The 21,978-nt window shown below is 38.4% G+C and overlaps 1 protein-coding gene across 1 annotated transcript in view; it reads right to left on the reverse strand.

The window, feature by feature from the left end:
• The window catches only part of LOC124371368 (transcription initiation factor TFIID subunit 2-like), a 62,091-nt gene that overhangs the window by 19,567 nt on the left and 20,546 nt on the right, over window positions 1-21,978 (reverse strand). The window contains 4 exon segments of the mRNA XM_046829698.1: window positions 705-944; window positions 1,070-1,278; window positions 1,528-1,779; window positions 4,257-4,470. Coding sequence (XP_046685654.1) covers window positions 705-944; window positions 1,070-1,278; window positions 1,528-1,779; window positions 4,257-4,470 — 915 coding nt within the window.

Consider the following 21,978-nt stretch of genomic DNA (forward strand, 5'->3'; position numbering starts at 1 on the left):
AATATTTTAATTCTTCGCCAGTTAAATTAAGTTCTGAAAATGTTATTCCTTCAGATGATGATGATGATAGCATTGTTGAGACGAACTTCGGTTTTGATAACAATTGTTGTTTCACTCGATTTTATTGTTCCTTGGCCCTATTAATTCTTATTATGCGGCTCAAATTGTGACCGCACTTGATACAAAAGTTTAAAGTATCAGCGGTTATTGTCAAACATTCGTCGCATCTTAACAATTTTTTAGTGCAACTGGGACAGGTAGTTGTTTTATTCTGCCGTTCTATCCACTTTTTGCAAAAGGGAACTTTTCTTGTAAAAGTTCTTCTTCTATAAAAACAAATCAATCAATCAATTTAAAGGAAAGTGACTATCACGTTACAAACGAATTCAGCCAATTATAAAAATAAAGCGTTCTGACACTTGATCTGACAGAAATTTAAAACATCTTTTAAAGACACCTTTATGTTTTTTTTTTATTGATTATTGTGGCATTGTTCAACAGTTGCGGTGTAGAAGGCGCTGTATTCATTGAATTTTGAACACTTCTAAGATGCCATAGCATGACCTATACTATGATGATGATGCCTTTATAAAGTTACCGGTTCTGCAATACATAATTAGGGTTTAAATTAATATGGTTTATATTAAGAGGTAAGTGAAACGAAGTTCACCGGGTCAGCTAGTTAATGATAAAAATTATCTTACTCCATAGCTGAGAGATCCATATCCACCTCCTCTCCTGTGCAGAGAGGTATCTTCTTCTTCTTGTTCCTGCGGCTCTTCGAATGGCAAGTGATGTCAGCCTTGGCCACAGTGCCCTCAATCTGCAGGGTGTGCTTGAACGTTCCATCCAGCTCTTGTATGGTCACCAGCAGCGGCCCAACATACTTCCTGATCCCTCTTTGTTGGGTAGCGTCCTGTCGTATCTCCAGCTCTACAGTGTTCCTGTACAACAGTTACTTGAGTACATGCGACACATGTGATCTAAACAAGAAAGTAAGTAGGATATATTATTTTGATTTTAATTATGTTAGTTGTATTACTTATTATATAAAGAGATAAAAGAATACCTTTTCCTGTTAAAGACAAAGCTGAGATGGAATTTGGCGTGGCCGCCTGTCCGGACCCACTGGTCCACAAACACTGCCATATCCTTCCCGGTCACAGTAAATATTGCCTTGGTGAACACGTTTGTACTGATGAGCATGTGTGACCAGAGGCCTGCGGACTGCTTCTGGCCTGCAGCATTGGACGCCAGGGACAGCTGCTTGTTCAGCACCTGCACATGACAAGACATGTGACACTAATCATGCACTAGCTTTACCATACAACTGTTTGTCATGACACCAACTTTTCTGTTAACTCTATCTCGTTGGGTCCAAAGCAACAACGGATAGAGTGTTCCATTTATATTCCAGTGTAAAATACTACTGATTAAAAAGAATTTAAGTTAATAGATTTAAAAAAATCAATAATAATTAATGTTTTCAATATTTTAAAATGTTTGATACCGTCTGCACGTGTGTACCTGTAGCAGCAGCTCATAGCCAATTCTATGCTCCAACATGCGGATAACTAGGTGAGCCTTCTTCCTCATAACTTCTATGTAGCGAGGGGAGAGTGTGTGTAGGTTCTTGATGGGGAAGTAGAAGCCTGGGTCGACAGGGCGTGGTGGAGGTTGGGGACCGGGCCCCACAGAGGGGACCGGGGCAGGGGCTTGGCTGGGGTCCATGATGATGCCTCCAAACTGCTCCTCGTACTTCACCACCTCTTGTAGTTCCTGAGCAAGTCAGTTTTGTCTAATCAGAACCTTAAAATTAAAAACAATCTACAACAAAATGTGTAAGTTTCACTATGAGGAAAAGTTTAAACGTGTGAGAGTAAGGAGGACATTTCCAAATTTAATATTAAGACCAATGGTTGAACCCTTTGACAAGTTTAGAAATACTCTGTATGTCCAACACTTTCTGTTTTATGTGCGTTTTGATGTATTCAGCAAGTTCTGTAGTTCTGTAGAAACACAACATTTTTTAATAGTTAGAATTGCATACTATTTTGTACAGAATTAAAAAATCAACTTCTAGAACTGGTACGATACTGAAGTAAAATCAATATATTTTATCAGTCTTTGTCACGATTCGACTGAGAGCTTCAGACGTATGAGTCAGCTCTGGAGTTATTGAATTGTACGGTCATCTTCACATTGTCTTTGACTTGATTTTAGTTTGTTTAGAACATTTTTTAAACTATTACAATTGCAATAATGATGTGGTGCCATCATAAATTTATATGTGCAATGCAGAGTTTTGAGTGTGTGTAGTGAAACACGTCTACTCCAGCATTTGTGTTATGATTGTTTGTTTGTTCTTTATCTTGATTAGACTAAACATAATTATTTTACATTACTGTACAGTTATGGCTGGAACATGTAATTTTGGCTTACAGGCTATATTAATTCAGAAGATTGTGATAGTGAATTTTAAATATACTTGACTCAAAAAGAGTAATGAAATATAGGCCTAGAAGGTGGGAAAGCAATGAAGGTAGGCACAAATGGTGATCCTATCCCTCGGAATTGAAACATGTCCAGGTGTTTACATCCAAAGACAAGGAAAGGTATAGAACATGTGATAAGGGAGGACTTGTAGGTATGTAAATAAAAAAAAATATTTTGTGTGTTTTTACTATGAAATATAGTAAAAATTAAAAATTACAACCTCAATATAAATAAAATATCATATTCTAGCACTGTTATGTGCATAATACAGAATCCTGCCAAAAGTGCCAAAAAAGGAGGCAAATGAGATAAAATAATTAACACATCAAAGAGTTAAAGCTAAATACACTTTTTTTAACAAACTCCTTTAGAACTTCCTGCATTTATGCATAGTATCTTTTTTCAAGGTTAAATCGTAGCTAAAGCTTGTTGCTTGAAGTGCTCTCACCGAGTGGATCCACTCGCGGTAGGCGTTGTTCCCGAAGCACTTCTTGGCGTAGAGCCCAGTCAAATAGGTGGCAATACCCTTGGGAAGCTAGATGTCAGACCAGTTCTGCATAGTATTGTTTTATAAACTTAAGTCCTAACTAAAACAACAAAAAGTGCTCTCACCGAGTGGATCCACTCGCGGTAGGCGTTGTTCTTGAAGCACTTCTTGGCGTAGAGCCCAGTCAAATAGGTGGCAATACCCTTGGGAAGCTAGATGTCAGACCAGTTCTGCATAGTATTGTTTTATAAACTTAAGTCCTAACTAAAACAACAAAAAGTGCTCTCACCGAGTGGATCCACTCGCGGTAGGCGTTGTTCTTGAAGCACTTCTTGGCGTAGAGCCCAGTCAAATAGGTGGCAATACCCTTGGGAAGCCAGATGTCAGACCAGTTCTGCATAGTATTGTTTTATAAACTTAAGTCCTAACTAAAACAACAAAAAGTGCTCTCACCGAGTGGATCCACTCGCGGTAGGCGTTGTTCTTGAAGCACTTCTTGGCGTAGAGCCCAGTCAAATAGGTGGCAATACACTTGGGAAGCCAGATGTCAGACCAGTTCTGCATAGTATTGTTTTATAAACTTAAGTCCTAACTAAAACAACAAAAAGTGCTCTCACCGAGTGGATCCACTCGCGGTAGGCGTTGTTCTTGAAGCACTTCTTGGCGTAGAGCCCATTCAAGTTGGTGGCAATACCCTTGGGAAGCTAGATGTCGGACCAGTTCTGCATAGTATTGTTTTATAAACTTAAGTCCTAACTAAAGCAACAAAAAGTGCTCTCACTGAGTGGATCCACTCGCGGTAGGCGTTGTTCCCGAAGCACTTCTTGGCGTAGAGCCCAGTCAAATAGGTGGCAATACCCTTGGGAAGCTAGATGTCAGACCAGTTCTGCATAGTATTGTTTTATAAACTTAAGTCCTAACTAAAACAACAAAAAGTGCTCTCACCGAGTGGATCCACTCGCGGTAGGCGTTGTTCTTGAAGCACTTCTTGGCGTAGAGCCCAGTCAAATAGGTGGCAATACCCTTGGGAAGCTAGATGTCAGACCAGTTCTGCATAGTATTGTTTTATAAACTTAAGTCCTAACTAAAACAACAAAAAGTGCTCTCACCGAGTGGATCCACTCGCGGTAGGCGTTGTTCTTGAAGCACTTCTTGGCGTAGAGCCCATTCAAGTTGGTGGCAATACCCTTGGGAAGCTAGATGTCGGACCAGTTCTGCATAGTATTGTTTTATAAACTTAAGTCCTAACTAAAGCAACAAAAAGTGCTCTCACTGAGTGGATCCACTCGCGGTAGGCGTTGTTCCCGAAGCACTTCTTGGCGTAGAGCCCAGTCAAGTAGGTGGCAATACCCTTGGGAAGCCAGATGTCAGACCAGTTCTGCATGGAAATAAAACAGCCGAAGAACTGCTCTGCGATTGCTAGTGCCATTGCCTTGCGAGTGATGTAAGTCTGGTCTATGATGGCATTGGAATGGAGGAGATTTGTGCTGTGGAAAAAAAAATTGTAATTATTTCTACCATAATCTCACAGATATTATTTCATTAATAATTAAATACAGAAATAATTAAGGTAACTACTAGTTCTGTGTATAAAAAAAAAAAAAAAACAAAGTTGAACTCAACTTTCAATTCTTAATAGCGCACTAAATTGAACAATGATATGATATTCAACTTATTAAACAATATATTTCATATAATTAAGAATATACTAGCCTTATACATATATTTTGAAAGTCACTTCGAAAGTTTTTGCTCAACTTAGTAACCCCATACACAAGACCAGTAAAGGTTTTAATAAACACAAGGAAACAATTCAATATGGAGCATTCTCCATCTTTCTCGGTCAGTGCAGAATCGGTTATCACTCTCGGTTATTAGTGCAGTAAGGTTTTAGTTATTATTAATGCGTTAGCACTTTTACAAATACACTTACTAACTGATTTCATCAGTCATCTAACTTCTATTTTGAGATATTACAGGTGGGTAGAACAACATTATTGATGGTTAGTCTTAAATTAGGCTTTTTTGTTTTCTTTAGCAATTGGTGCCGACATTCAATTATTATGTGGACTACACTACCTATAATTATTCAACTAAACCTTCCCACACCGTAGAAGGGTATATCAGAATTGTAGACTTTGACCAAAACGCCAAACACGAGTATATCCAATATTACACATTGTGTCTCTTGCAGAGTTTTTTGGTTCACAAAAAGCCTTTGAAATGGCAGGTGCATGCTCCATGCCTATCGTGGTCGGTAAGGGAAGTATTTATAGATGATCTTCACTCCGCAGCAAGGGAAGGGGGTGCCCTTTGTCTAGCGCCATCTTCCATCCACCTGCTTGTCTGTTCTGTGTGTCCTACTACAAAACCAAATATATCCCTAGTCTGCCCAGATAATAAGATAAGATGATAGACCTTACCTGTGAAACCTTAGATAAGAAAATACTCTAAACTAGTAGTTTATACAATTTATAAGTTTTATTAGTTTGTACCAAGAATTTGAATTTATATCAAATACACACTATAGCAAACTGTTATTTTTAAATTTGTATCAATAAATACGCTAATTATAACTAAAATTCTCTGATTAATTTTTTGTGTTTACCTCTTATAGAATATTTATAATAAAAAATTAGCTTTGAAATGAAAGCTTTACACCACTAGATTAACAAATTGAAATATGCAATTGGACAATCTAGAAATATATATCATTAATACTAAAAAACTCTGAAAGTCCATAAAATGGGTTCTGTATTAACCAGTTATATAGCTTAGTTTTAAAAATATTTACAGAATACTTATTAACTAGACCTATTAATTTGTTGTAATGAAACCGGTACATCGCCGCTCGCACACCCACAGCAAACATCAGGGAATGCGCGCGCCCATGGTGGCGAACGGGATGCCGGATCAAAAAAAACTAGGTAAAAAAAAGAACACCGTGGTCAGCATACTCAGGTTCATTTACTACGAAAACACCTATCCTGTCAATATAAAAATATATGTATATATATACTATAAATAATAAAAAAAATAAAAGTGCCTGCAGTAGTATATCTCAAACAATCCTCGTCAGGTGCACCTGCATACAAAAATTAGAAACGCCATAATTTGAAACAAGAAATGCCAATTCCACCCGGTATCCTTCGGCTAAGGGCGGGCTCCTAATGAAAATCCAAGAAATAACTAAATAATATCTAAAACTAACTTAAAATTAAATAACAAAATATAAACTATATAAATGGCAACAATAACAAATAAAATAAATATGAGCAGGGTATCACAGAAGTTGACTAGATGAAATGTCCATCATGGTGGCCGTCCTTCCGCAGAGCGCAAGAGCGAAGGTTCTCTGCGACCACGCATGATGGAGAGATGACAGGCGGAAATCAACTCATCTCTTGGACCTCATCAGTGAGGGGCCGTAGACTTAGCCGCACATGTTAGAAGGAGAAATGCTCAGCAAAACTTCCAAAACACTTAATTAAATAAATATTAAATGGAGCTACTTCCAACTAGTACAGCACGGCTCGGAGTCTCTTCCACTCTGCCGGAAAGGCCAAACGCCTTCAAATGGTCAGTCGCCTCTGCAGCCAATAAACCACACACACACTATATAAAACACACACATGAGCCGGGGAGATATAGGTATAGAAACCGGCTCAGACTCCCCCCCCAAAAGGAGGAACTCCCCTCTGTTAATTTCTTCAAAATGAAGAACCAAACGAAAATGCCTCTCCCCCCAATGTTGAAGAAAAATAAAACCGGAAACCCTTAAGTCTGCAGAAGGGAAAAACCAAGAAAATCCAGTTGGAGGCAAGAAAACCTCCAAGAGTAGCGTGGGTACAAAGAAGAACACAGGAACCTTGATCAGGAAGAAGGAGCAGAGGTGATCAGGCCTCTGGACCTAAAACCCTCCCGCACAGACTAAAGAGAAATCACGGATGACTCCGGCAAGGCTTCAGATGGGATATGTGCGCCTTCCTGAAAATCTTCCCGGACTGAGGATCTCCCAGTCGGGCAGTCACCGGAGTCAGAAACTTCAAGATGCGGTGGGGACCAGTCCACCTGTAGCAAAGTTTAGCAGCTCTTTTATCCACAGCCGAACTGACTGGGTGAGCCTTGCAGTAAACTAGATCCCCCACCTGGAAGGGATTGGCAATACGACCTCGGTTGTACTTCCTCCTTACTAATTCCCCAAGCCCGAATGAGATTCCGCCTGGCTGCCTCCCAAGTGGCTTTCACATTGGGAGTACCAGGAGGTGGCAGAAGATCGCTAATTTTCCAAAGGTTCGCCAAAGGGGTTGTTTGGCGGAAAGCCAAATAATAACTTGAAAGGTACCGCCTTGTGACTACTTCCCCTTTCTATCCTCAGCCTTCTCACGCCGAACGGTTTAATCGCAATCTTCGATCTGCTCTCATTGCCTTTCATGCTGGGCCGTATTAAAGGCAAATTGGATCCAAGGTAGTTGTTGATCCCAGGTGGTCTGATTTTCCGCATGAAAGGCAATGAGAGCAGATCGAAGATTGCGATTAAACCGTTCGGCGTGAGAAGGCTGAGGATAGATACGTGAAAGGCAATGAGAGCAGATCGAAGATTGCGATTTAAAACCGTTCGGCGTGAGAAGGCTGAGGATAGAAAGGGGAAGTAGTCACATGGCGGATTCCGTGCCCAAAGCACATTCTTTTAAAGATATTGGAGACAAACTGTGAACCATTATCGGAAACTAAGGTGGCGGGGATTCCAAAGTGTTGAAAGAAATGGTTACGAAGTGCTTGCACCGTGAGCTGCGCGGTAGCACTCCGCAATGGGAACAACCAAACAAACTTGGAGAAGGCATCCACACAAACAAGTAGGAACTTATTTCCGGACTTGCTACGCGGGAGAGGCCCAACATAGTCAATGAAAACCTTCTCCAAAGGTTTTTCCGCCACCTCAGATGACAAAAGACCCAACTTGGTATTTTGAGCGGGTTTGCTTAGCGAGCACAGTTTCACAAGAACGTACTCGAGCTGCAATATCCCGGTCCATACCTTTCCAGATGAACTGATCCCTAATCTTCGCGATGGTCCTTATGAATTCCTAGATGTCCGCCCACAGGAGAAGATGAAAATACTGAAAGACCATCGGTTACAAGAAAGCTTGGCAGCACTAACTTAGGTTTTTCTCCGCTGCTTGTCACGGCAGCATAGAGCACCTCGGTACAGAAAAATAAGGAGGGTGGGCACCTCCGTTTTTAAGCTCATTGATGATAGCAGTCAGCTCGGGATCCTTAAGTTGGTGTGGAACAATGTCCGAAAATGCCAGAGGAAAGTCTAGGAGCACGCCACAACATGGCGGCTCTGATAAATCTGGTGGTCGTTGGGTAAGTGATACATGCGTGACAGAGTGTCCGCTATGATATTTTGGGTGCCTCGCACGTGCTGCACTGTGAACTTAAGGGCAGAAATTTGGACTACCCAGCGACCAATCTTCCCGAGCTGACGGGGGTGGGCAAGGAGCCAAGAAAGTGCCTGGTTGTCGGTTTCCAACAAAAATTTCTTTATGTTCTAGGTAACGCCTGAACTTGTTAATTCCCAAACACGACAGCCAAACATTCCAGCTCATAAACAGAACAACTCTTCTTCTCACAAGGGTTAACGTGCGTGAAGCATAAGCTATGGGCTGCCGGATACCATCTACTCGTCTTGCGATAAAACAGCAGCAACGGCTAAGGAGGAAGCATCAGTTTGCAAGACGAACTTACGACTGAAATCAGGCATAGCCAAGACTGGAGGCTGCATCACTGCCTCTTTCAGCTGCTCAAAAGCAGTCTGTTGCGCTTCACCCCACTCAAACTTGGCACCCTTTTTCCTAAGAGAGTTCAGAGGGGCCGCCACTTCAGCAACATTGGGGATGAAACGACGATAAAAATTTATCATTCCCACAAAAACGGGCAATCCCCTTGGCATCCTTAGGAGGAGGAAAACTCCCTGATTGCCTGGGTTCTCTCTGGATCAATACAAACACCTCGAGAAGAGACAAGATGACCCAGAAACGATATTTCAGGCTGAGCAAAACTCACCTTTTCAGGATTGACGGTAAGGCCAGACTCTCGCGCAGCCTAGTTAGAACTTCCTCCAGATGAGTCAAGTGCTTCCTCATAACTCTCACTGTACACAAGCAGGTCATCCAGATAGTTGAACACGAACTTAAAATTTGACATCATGAAAGATAGAATCCAGGAGTCTGGTGAGTGTTTGGGCCCCCACAGCCAAGCCCATTGGCACTCGGGTGAACTGGTACAAATTCCAAGGCACACAAAAGGCAGTGAGAGGTCGAGACTCGTGTTTTAGAGGAATCTGATGGTATGCCTGGTTAAGATCAAAAATGGAGAAATACTTGGCCTTACCAAACCAGTCGAAAGCAGAATGCAAATCGGGGAGAGGCACGGAGTCAATTTCTATCTGAGCATTGAGCTTTCGATAATCCAGGACCAATCTGGACTTTCCCATTAGGTTTCGGCACTAGAAACGCTGGACTGGAAAAATTTGAGCAAGACGGCTCGATTACCCCACTCTTAAGTAAAATCATCGATCATATTTCTCAGAATTTCCATCTTGGGCGGAGCAAGCTTATATGGATGGGAACGTACAGGACGGGTGTCTGTAAGACGAATCTCGTATTCCAAGAGATTGGTCGTGGCCCAGTTTGTCAGTGAGGACTTCAGGAAAACGGGAAACAAATCTGCCTTATGTCCTCAGCCTCTTTCGGCGTAAGATGTCCTAGTTGGTCAGGAGGAGTCAAGCTCTTATCTTCCATCTCTAAGGCAGCAGTCCCACGAGACTCGACATCTGAAAAGGGAACGAGCACCCGCCTGGCGAAAGCAAAGAAAACATGACTGGAGGCCAAATCCCAAAATCATGCCCAGTTTTTCCGATAAAATCTGCTCCCAAGATGAAAGGAAAAGTCAGGTCCTTAGCCACCAAAAAGCTCCAATCCCAAGAGAAATAATTAATTTTGATGTGAAATCTGGGCACTACAGATAATAGGTAAAGGTGTGCGTGAAGCAGTCCAGCAGATAAGTGAACTAGGCTCAACCTGCCGTATTAGCCCAGAGGATTTTAGATCTTCAAAAAACGACAAAGAAATCAGGCTGCGTGCTGACCCCAGAATCAACCAGGGCCTTCTGCACCACATTCCCCACAAGCACATCCAGTTGTGGGCAGGTTGACGGGCAGCCCTTACTCCCTGCGCAGCCAGAGCAGCAACCTCCCCTCTCGGCCAACGATGATAACTGTCCCCAAGTCTATTTCTTTCTGTTTTCTTTCTGTTCTGTATTAAACCAGCTACCCTTTTACCATCAAAATTAGGTACATATTTGCCCTCAGAATTACCTTTACGGCACGAGTCGGCTTACTCGTCCGCAAGCTTACTAGTTTTTTTTATTAAGTGGACAAAAACGGTCTAATATGTCCCACTTGCTTGCAGCCATAACAGGTAGGAGGCTGCCTACGGGAAGGAGCAGCTGCTGGCTCAGACTGCACCGGAGCATGGACCGGCCCCGGAGGCAAGTGAGGAAGATGCCTCGACATGGCCTCCCTTTGATCATCCGCATCCTGAACCCCTCTAGAGATGATGGAGAGCCGGTCCAAAATCCGCAAAAGATGCGGGACGGCTACAAAAAATCAAACGGGAGCGTTCTTCAGGTTTTAATGCCCTCCAAAATAAGGCTCACCAACTCCGTTTCGCTCAAGCTCAAGCGCAACACCACCGGGCTAACATCCCGTATCTCCCCGACAAAAAGGGGCTCAACGTCTCATCTGGTGCCTGAGGACGATAAACGCGTTCCACCCGCAAGCGCTCCCTAACCCGAGCAGGTACAAAGAACTCCAATATCTCGGCGTGGAACTGGTCAAAGGTGGCACCTCTCTTAAGGCAGTCTAGAAGGCGATCAAAAAGGGGCCTTTAAGGAAAACTGCGCTAAAATCTGCATAAGCATGGCATCTGTCATACCAGGAAATTCTCTCAGTTTAAAAACTTCCAGAAGAAAATGGATATAAGTAAATTAGTGTCAAGTCCATCAACTCTGGGGAAGTGTTTGTAACACACTCCCCAAAGGATGAGGCAGTTTGCCAAAGCTAGAAAAGGAAGGCACAACTATAGATGAAAGCCTCAGCAGCCGGTTCAGGAGGGCCACTACCCATCGGAGGACATAGGTAACTCTGGGAGGCTCGAAAGAAGGAGCTGGAGGATGGTTAGCAAAAGTAATGGTAGTGGGAACCTCCGTTGGAGTGACAGCGGTAAATAGTACCCCCTTCTCCTTCACCGAGGCACCTCACTCAAACCATCTAGGGCTTGTTTTAATTTATTACTGGCCGAAAAAGCCCAACTTTTAATTTCAGAGTCTAAACTAGGAGCCGACATAAGTAAAACTAATTCTGTCACGCCAATGTAAAAGCTGAGATGCCAATCTAGCCTTTGCTGACCCGGACATGGGAAGTGACTCAAAATTAATATCGTCTTCACAATTCCTCCATTCGGGTTTTACAAAACTCAAATTCTGTGTTAATTTGGAACTCTGCATTCCAGCTGCGGTCCAACGCTATACAAGCCCGTAATTGAGCCCTTAATGCCCTCACACATCTCCCTCGGGGCTTCTGTCCTCTCGCCAGGACCTCGAAAACCAACTCGGGCTTGCGTAGATGTTCAGGCACCAGAGAAAAAGCCATACCAAACAATTAAGACAAATAAATAAACAATAAACAACAGAGCGTACGCAAAATTACTTAGTAACCTAAGTGGACTCAACTCACAAAAGGCTTACACTGACGAGGTCCAAGTGAAGAACTTAATACCTGCCACCTAATAGAAGGATACCCTGCAAATGTACACTAACCACAACCTACAAACACAGAAGCAATAAATATAACAAAACAACACATTGATAGGGGAGAAGTAGAGTACAGTTAGATAAATTTAGCGGTTAAGCAATTTAGAGTCCCTTGCTCCCTGCAAAGGTAAGTCTGCAGGAAGCAAGACACTAAACCAATTCCACCCGGTATCCTGTGCTAGGGCGAGCTCCTAATGAAAAAAAAGTTGTGTACTCTAACCTCCCCTACCTAACACAAACCTACACCAACAAACAAAACCAGAAACTGAGAGACAGCTGAGAGAGCAGCTAACCACGCTCTGCTACCATTGAAACCGGTACATCGCCGCTCGCACACCCACAGCAAACATCAGGGAAGCGCGCGCCCATGGTGTGGCGAACGGGATGCCGGATCAAAAAAACTAGGTAAAAAAAAAGAACACCGTGGTCAGCATACTCAGGTTCATTTACTACGAAAACACCTATCCTGTCAATATAAAAATATATGTATATATATACTATAAATAATAAAAAAAATAAAAGTGCCTGCAGTAGTATATCTCAAACAATCCTCGTCAGGTGCACCTGCATACAAAAATTAGAAACGCCATAATTTGAAACAAGAAATGCCAATTTCCACCCGGTATCCTTCGGCTAAGGGCGGGGCACCTAATGAAATCCAAGAAATAACTAAATAATATCTAAAAACTAACTTAAAATTAAATAACAAAATATAAACTATATAAATGGCAACAATAACAAATAAATATAATATGAGCAGGGTATCACAGAAGTTGACTAGATGAAATGTCCATCATGGTGGCCGTCCTTCCGCAGAGCGCAAGAGCGAAGGTTCTCTGCGACCACGCATGATGGAGAGATGACAGGCGGAAATCAACTCATCTCTTGGACCTCATCATGTGAGGGGCCGTAGACTTAGCCGCACATGTTAGAAGGAGAAATGCTCAGCAAAACTTCCAAAACACTTAATTAAATAAATATTAAATGGAGCTACTTCCAACTAGTACAGCACGGCTCGGAGTCTCTTCCACTCTGCCGGAAAGGCCAAACGCCTTCAAATGGTCAGTCGCCTCTGCAGCCAATAAACCACACACACACTATATAAAACACACATGAGCCGGGGGAGATATAGGTATAGAACCGGCTCAGTAAATCTTTTGGGGAATTAAAATATGACTTTGTTGGGTTTTGCTTAGCCCACAATGTTGCATTACAATATTATTTTTATTTCTGGTATTATGGCTATGTAGATCTCTGCTAAAAGTTTGAGATTGAATATATTTCATAATGTATAATACTGAGTCAAATATATATAGATTAATAACAGTTTGCAATTCTAGTTTTATGAAAAGTGGTTTGCAATGGTCCAGTGGTTGTGCTTGTGCTATTACCCTAACTGCCTTTTTTTGTAAGATGAATTTTATCGATTTTAGTGCTATTACCCCATATTACTAAACTGTACCTTATTATAGATTGAAAAAATGCATAGTAAGCACATTTTACATAGCTTTCAGGCACATATTTCATTTTTCGTCTTAGTAAAAAAATTACACGGGATAATCTCTTGGAAATATATTCAATATGAGGATTCCATGTTAAATTTTTATCAATAAAAATACCTAGAAATTTTACACAAGAAGAGAAATTATTTATTATATCATATTGAGGAGTTCGTCTTAAGGTGAATAAAATATTTTGGGTTTTTAATTCATTTAATAAAAAGCTATTTGACCTGAACCACAATGAAGCTTCTTCGACTGTTTCATTCACAAGGTCTTTTAATGCTGCAAAGTCTGTATGACTATTTAAGAAGGTTGTGTCATCTGCATATAACAGAGATTTGGCCTTAACAGCAGTAGGAAGATCATTTATGTGTAGTAGGAATAAAAGGGGGCCCAAGACTGAACCCTGGGGCACTCCACTCTCAACCACTAACTCACTGGACCAGCTTCCATTAATAAGAACTTTTTGTCTCCGATTTTTTAAGTATTCTTGAAAAAACTTAACAGAAATACCAGTAATGCCATAATAGTTAAGTTTCAATATTAGTTCATTATGTTTAACACAGTCAAATGCCTTGCTCAAGAGAGTGACTTGAGCAAAGGATCCATCCTCAAAAACATCAAGGACTTCTCTAATTAATGTGTCAACAACATCAATGGTACATTTATTTTTCCTAAAGCCAAACTGTGATGAATTAAGATAGTTATTATTTTCTAGATAGGCAACAAGTTGATCATGTACTAAGATTTCTATAATTTTTGACAGTACCGGTACAATTGATATAGGGCGATAGCTTTCAGGTAGATCTCTAGGCCCTTTCTTAAAAATTGGACACAATTTTGACAGTTTCAATTCCTTACGGAAAACCCCTTCATTCAAACATTTATTAATACATACAGTTAAAGGCTTCAAAAATGTATGACAAATTTTCTTAAACAAATTATTAGACAAATTAAAAATATCTTTCCTTTCTGAGTTTTTAAGTCTTTTGACAGCTTTAGTGACATCTTCAGATGAGACTTCTGTAAAAGTGAAATCTTTTCTTTCAATATGGTGATTTATAATAAAGCTCATACTATCAATATTAGGCCTTTCAATACTATCCTTTATTTGCTTAACTGAACTAATAAAAAAGTTGTTGAACTGATCTGGGGGTGATATTTATGTCTGGTTGAGACGGAGAGTTGTTTGTATTTTCTTTTATTAAGTTCCAAGCAGTCTTACATTTGTTTTTACTATTTTCTATTTTCGCTGCATTATGTGCCAATTTTGCATCCTCTATGGACTAGTTAAAGTTATTATAGATGTCTTGGCATGATAGGGAAATCAATGGATTTATTAGCGACGTACAAAGGGTTAAAATCCTTTGCAAAGCATATTTTGTTAGGTCTAAAATCTTAGAACTAGCAATAATAACACTGTCTTGTACTGGCAATGGGTTTTTAAAAATACAAGCATTTTGCAAAGATTTTGTAAAACCTACAAAAGTAGTATATCCAGCATGTATTATACATCTTTTTCTTCACACAAATACAATGGTCAGCTGGTCACATCAAATATTCTTAACCCTCCAAGCGCTACTGTCGCACTCTGCAATATGTTCGTTTTTGTTAAATTACTGTAAAACAGTTTATTTAATTATTGTATAATTTTCATAGTACAACATAGGAGGGATTTCTCTACGCATTGGCTCTATTTTGTAAGCCTTAGAGTAGAATGAAAAATAACAGTCAGCTGATTTTGTCAACTGTTGCCATGCTCGCCAATCAGCTGGAGATGGTGCCCACAGCCTGGTGCGACTGACTGGCGTGAAACTTCTTGTGTGCGTTGTATGTTCTACTTCTCAAAAACAAACACGTAATTGGTACTGGTGCCCTGGATGTGATTGTGGTGTTCATCATGGTTGCTACAGTGCCTTAGAACACTTCAGGAGGCCTGCAGGGGGAGGTAGAAGAAAGAGGGTAGCGCAGCAATTAGAATCTGACTCTGACTAAGTTTCTTTAGTCAAATGTAAATATGTATATAAACAAAAGGACCATAATAAGATTTTTTACTATTCATAATTATTATAACAGACATTTTGCTTTTGTGAGGTTATATGTACATCCAAACCAATATTGTTTGAGAACTGTTTACTTTGAATGTGTCCATTGTGCAAATTTTGGTGTGCGGAACATTTTTTTAGTTTTTATATTTTGTGTATGTGTAGTTTTTGTTCAAAAGGCTTTGAAGTGACATTTTTATTGTTCGCAATGAAATTTGAAACAATTTGTATATTTTGAAATATTTATAACAATGTTTTAAATTGCATTTACAACCTCACCACCTAAAAAAAAGAAATAAAAACAAATATCTATTACTCATCAAGACATCATTTAGAGAAAAGTAGTAAGAGTTTTGAATTATCTTTATTTTCTAAAGCATGTTATTCTGAAAAGAATCATATATAACACATGATCTTTGAATGTATATTTGTATCTAAAAAGTGGCTTTTAAGAAACCATGTATTTTGCTTCAAAACAGCCTAGCACTTTAAAGTGATTTAATTACCACTTGGAGGGTTAAACGTGACAGGAATAAATTTATTTCATGATAAATTCCATCTTGTAGCATATTCAGTATTTACAGAGATGAAACTATACTAGTTATCTATCTACCTTAATGCAGATTTCAAACATTTATACTGATAATACCTTTTTAAAGAAGTAGAAATTATGTGCTACTTTTGCGTTTGTTTGTATTTGTAAATAAAAACTAGGTACAAAGATTCATAAATAACAATTTCTCAAACATTCATTGTGTAGTTTATTGTGGATTACATTTTTCTGTTTACGTTTCCAGAACTTCTAAAGAAAACAAGTGACAGCAGAACGCACTTAAGAGGAGCTTCTTATAGGAAAGCAGTTCTAGAGAAAGTGTAGAAAAGCAGCAGGGAACAAGAAGGAAAACAGAAAAAATATATAGTTTTTTGAAAAGATGATTCTGAAACTAGTACACCTAGTAGTGTAGAAGCTGAACATTCTCAAGTCACTACAACCACTTGTAATGTAAAATTATGTAATTTTATTGACACGAGTTCACTACATCTTACACATTATACTAAATTTGGACTACACTTAAACAAATCAGGTAAACATTTTTTAGCCGAACTAATTCATCAGTCTTTAAAGGTGAAAAAACCCACAATTGTACAAAAAGACATCCATACACCAGGACAAACATATAGTAAAAGCAAAGCTCCTTCACCGGAAAACAACTCCACTTTTTTAATCAATAAACCCCTCACACTTCATGTGGCAACTAACGATCCATCAGCTGACATTATTCTACATAACATCCATGCATCAACACCTAATGAGAACTCTGCAAAATGCATAAATAAACCAAAAAACATCCAGCGCAAGAAAATATTAACAGTAACCTAGCCTGTATATCACATTCACAAAACAATACTTCTTTAACCTGTAAGAACCATATAGATTCACAAAAAACAAATATTGATAATATAAAAACCTTAACCTTATTACACCAAAATGCTCAAAGTATCCTAAATAAAGTTATACAGCTGGAGTATCTGAGTCATGATGTAAATGTAGATATAATTGCTATAAGTGAACATTGGTTGTCAGCAAAAAACTTAAAATATTTTCAGATAAAAAATTACGTTGTAGCCTCAATTTATTGTAGAATTAGTTTGACACGGGGAGGTTCTTGTCTTCTTGTAAAAAATCATATACAATTTATTGAACGTAATGATATTTGTAAATTTAGTGAAGACTTTGTTTTTGAATGTTCCTCTATAGAGTTAATTTCAACTAATTCTAATAAATTAAATATTTTAACTGTTAGTTGTTACAGAACACCAGACTCCGATATTCATATATTCATTTCCAAGTTGCAATTGTTATTTGAATTAGCTTTGAAAGAGAAAAAGTACTTAGTTGTCTTAGGTGATTTTAACATTAATTTATTAAACCATAACTCAGAGTCTTTAGCTTTTAAGAATATTTTAAAATGTTATAATTTTAGATATTTTATAAATGAACCTACTAGAGTTACCAAAAATGTTGAATCTTGTTTAGATAATATTGTTAGTAACATACCTCAGAATCTGCTATCAAGTCTTAACCTTCACTCTGGCTTTTCAGATCATAATTTTTCTCAAATTTTGAAAATAAATGTCAATAATTTATTACTAAAAAATGAAAATAGTAAAATAATTACACATAGGATATTTTCTGAGCAGGGTCATAGAATGTTTCATGACTTTCTGCAAAAGGAGGACTGGTTTGATGTGATTTCTGGTGAATCGGTTGATGCAAATTTCTCAAAGTTTGTTGATAAGCTGATATTATATTATGAATTAGCATTCCCATTAAAAACAATAACAAAACTTAAGTCAAGTCCATATTCCTGGGTAACTGATGTGGTTAGGGCAAGTGCTGTCCTGTCAAGGGAGCTGTTTGCCAGAGCCAAGTCAATAAACACAGAAAATAGCTGGAAAGAATATAAAATTTACCTTAAACATCATAAGAAAATAGTCCTTTATGCAAAAAGAGAACCCCTAGTAAATAAAATACAATCCTCTAAAAATATTCCAAGAACAACCTGGAATATCATTAATTCAGAGACTAAATCATTCGCTTCTGTAAAAAACATTAATCTAATTGTTAATGGACAAGATATTACTGAGCCAATGGATGTTGCAATAGCATTTAACAGGCACTTCACAAGTGTACCTCATATTATCTCAAACCAACTTGACTTGCTGAATTCAAGGCATTACGATCCACAAAATTTTTTGCCAAATCCATTTGTTAATGGTTCATTTTATCTCTATCCTGTTTGTGAAAAAGAGATAATTGAAGTTATAAGTAAATTTAAATCAAGTAAGTCACCAGGCCTGGATGGAATACCTCCAAGGATATTGAAGGAACACATCCACATCCTGTCAAAACCTCTTTGCTCTTTGGTGAATAGCTCCCTGACTCACGGAGTCTTCCCTGAATGCCTCAAGGTAGCCAGAGTAACTCCAATATTTAAAAACAATAATTCAAATCTTGCAGAAAATTACAGACCTATTTCAGTTCTTTCAGTTTTTTCAAAATTATTAGAAACTATTGTAAAATTACGGCTTGAAAATTTTTTAAAATCATTCTCAATAATAAATAAAAATCAATTTGGTTTTCAATCTAATTTGTCAACTTCAGATGCTATCATAAGTTTAACTGATTATGTGCTAACTGCCTTGGACCAGGGACAGTCGACCTGTGGCCTGTTCTGTGACCTCCAGAAGGCTTTTGATTGTGTAGACCATGAAATTTTGTTAAATAAATTGGAGTATTATGGCATCAGAGGAGTTGCTCTCAATTGGTTTAGTAGCTTTCTGAGGGATCGCAGCCAGGTAGTAGAGATAGTTCAAAACAGTGCTGGTTCTGTCCATAAATATCTATCTCCTGCCCGCTATTTGGAGGCAGGCGTACCCCAAGGGTCAGTTTTAGGTCCAATATTATTTTTAATTTTTATAAACGACTTACCCAAGCAGTTCAATTTATGTGACAAATTAATTCTCTTTGCTGATGACACCACTAGTTTGATTAAATCTGACAATAAAACTGAACTATCTCAAAAATTATATGATAACATTAGTTTGATTTTTAACTGGCTTAAAGCTAACAAACTATCCTTAAATATTTCCAAAACATCCATACTTAATTTTCACTTTATTAGAAACTTTAGAGAACAACTTGAAATAACTTTTTACCAAAGTAAACTTACTTCTACAAAAAATTGTAAATTTCTTGGTGTTACTTTAGATGACAATCTTAGATGGGAAAATCACATCAGTCAGTTAAATGGGAAACTAAATTCAGCATGTTATGCTATTCGTAAAATTAGAGACTTGACTGACTTAAGAACAGCAAAAACTATTTATTTTGGCTATTTCGAATCTGTGTTGAGATATGGAATTGTTTCCTGGGGAAGTTCACCATTTATTGAACAGGTTTTCAAAACTCAAAAGAGAGCAATCCGAATTCTACGAAATTTGAAATTTAATCAATCATGTAGAGGACATTTTTTTAATCTTCAAATTTTAACAGTAAGAAGTATTTACATAATGGAAGTTTTAACTCAAACATATAAAAGAATACAGTCCAATCCCTTTATCTCCCATCATAACTACACAACACGTAATAGTTATTCTCTACCTGTTCCTATACACAGAACAACCCATTTTAAAACATCTTTCTCTTACAATAGTCAGCATTTTTTTAACAAATTACCTTTAGCATGGAGAGAGATTCCTACATTAAAGGCTTTCAAAAAAACTATTAAAGAATACATGCTTCAAACTGAAATTTATACTTTTGACGATTTTCGTCCGAATTCACCAGAAAATAATTAAGATGTGAAATATCATACCACCTAGTATTAGCTATATGTTACTTGTGTTGTAGTTAGTATTTTTTTAAATTGTTATTTAGTATTTAGTGTTATTATTTCTTGACGAGCCTTATAACATTGTAATGTTCTATTGGGCTAATAAATCATTTCAATCATTTCAACAGTATAGCACAAACAACAAAATATCAACTTAATGAAACCATCGAACACCACAAGGACTCAGAAATCGACAGTAGGTTTATGGCTAAATAGGTGGAAACGCAAGTTGTATATAAAGCAATTAATCAATCGTCTTTAACTACAACAGAGCAAGATTTTACATTTGACCCTGTGTTGTGGCCTATACATGATAGCCTATATAGGGTCTTTAACTACTACAAAGCAAGATTTTACATTTGACCCTGTGTTGTGGCCTATACATGGTAGCCTATATAGGGTCTTTAACTACTACAAAGCAAGATTTTACATTTGACCCTGTGTTGTGGCCTATACATGATAGCCTATATAGGGTATTTAACTACTACAAAGCAAGATTTTACATTTGACCCTGTGTTGTGGCCTATACATGATAGCCTATATAGGGTCTTTAACAACTACAGAGCAAGATTTTACATTTGACCCTGTGTTGTGGCCTATACATGGTAGCCTATATAGGGTCTTTAACTACTACAAAGCAAGATTTTACATTTGACCCTGTGTTGTGGCCTATACATGATAGCCTATATAGGGTCTTTAACTACTACAAAGCAAGATTTTACATTTGACCCTGTGTTGTGGCCTATACATGATAGCCTATATAGGGTCTTTAACAACTACAGAACCGACGTGAAACTGGCCATAGATTCCATCCATAAAAAAGAACGAGTACCGGGAACTAGTTCCTAAATGAATCCTAACTAGTTCATCAACTCAAACCATAACAAAATATATATTTAATAAATAACGTTGAAGATAAATACTACAAATAAAGATTTTTAAATGAACAAACGGTACTTTTATGATAATAATCCCCTTTTAATAGCAGCAATTTTCAAGACTATACTCAATTAAAAGGCAAAGTTTTGAGAAACCCAATAAAAGGGCCCATACCTTAAAAACGTACGAACCAATTTTGATAAAACTTTCTGTACACATTCACTACATGGTCTACTATACTAAAATACAAGCCTCATTCTTAGGCCACACCTATTTCCGGAGCCACATCGATTTTACAGGCCAAGTGCTGACAAAAACCAATCTATGGACAGCCATATCTCAAAAATGTACGAGCCAATTTTGATAAAACTTTCTGTACACATTCACTACATGGTCTAGTAATACTAAAATACAAGCCTCATTCTTAGGCCGCGCCTATTTCCGGAGCCACAATAACTTTATAGGCCAAGTGCTGACAAAAAACCAATCTATGGACAGCCATATCTCAAAAACGTACGAGCCAATTTTGATAAAACTTTCTGTACACATTCACTACATGGTCTAGTATACTAAAATACAAGCCTCATTCTTAGGCCACGCCTATTTCCGGAGCCACATCGATTTTTACAAGCCTAGTGCTGACAAAAACCAATCTATGGACAGCCATATCTCTAAAAACGTACGAGCCAATTTTGATTTAAACTTTCTGTACACATTCACTACATGGTCTAGTATACTAAAATACAAGCCTCATTCTTAGGCCACGCCTATTTCTGGAGCCACATTGATTTTACAGGCCTAGTGCTGACTGACAAAAACCAGTCTATGGACAGCCATATCTCAAAAACGTACGAGCCAATTTTGATAAAACTTTCTGTACACATTCCACTACATGGTCTAGTATACTAAAAAACAAGCCTCATTCTTAGGCCACGCCTATTTTCCGGAGCCACATCGATTTTACAAGCCTAGTGCTGACAAAAACCAATCTATGGACAACCATATCTCAAAAACGTACGAGCCAATTTTGATTAAATTTTTTTGTACACATTCACTACATGGTCTAGTATACTAAAATACAAGCCTCATTCTTATAGCCACGCCTATTTCCGGAGCCACATCGATTTTACAGGCCTAGTGCTGACAAAAACCAATCTATGGACAGCCATATCTCCAAAAACGTACGAGCCAATTTTGATTAAACTTTCTGTACACATTCACTACATGGTCTAGTATACTAAATACAAGCCTCATTCTTAGGCCACGCCTATTTCCGGAGCCACATCGATTTTACAG

Source organism: Homalodisca vitripennis, unplaced genomic scaffold (assembly GCF_021130785.1).
Source record: "Homalodisca vitripennis isolate AUS2020 unplaced genomic scaffold, UT_GWSS_2.1 ScUCBcl_1281;HRSCAF=4702, whole genome shotgun sequence".
Lineage (NCBI taxonomy): Eukaryota > Metazoa > Arthropoda > Insecta > Hemiptera > Cicadellidae > Homalodisca > Homalodisca vitripennis.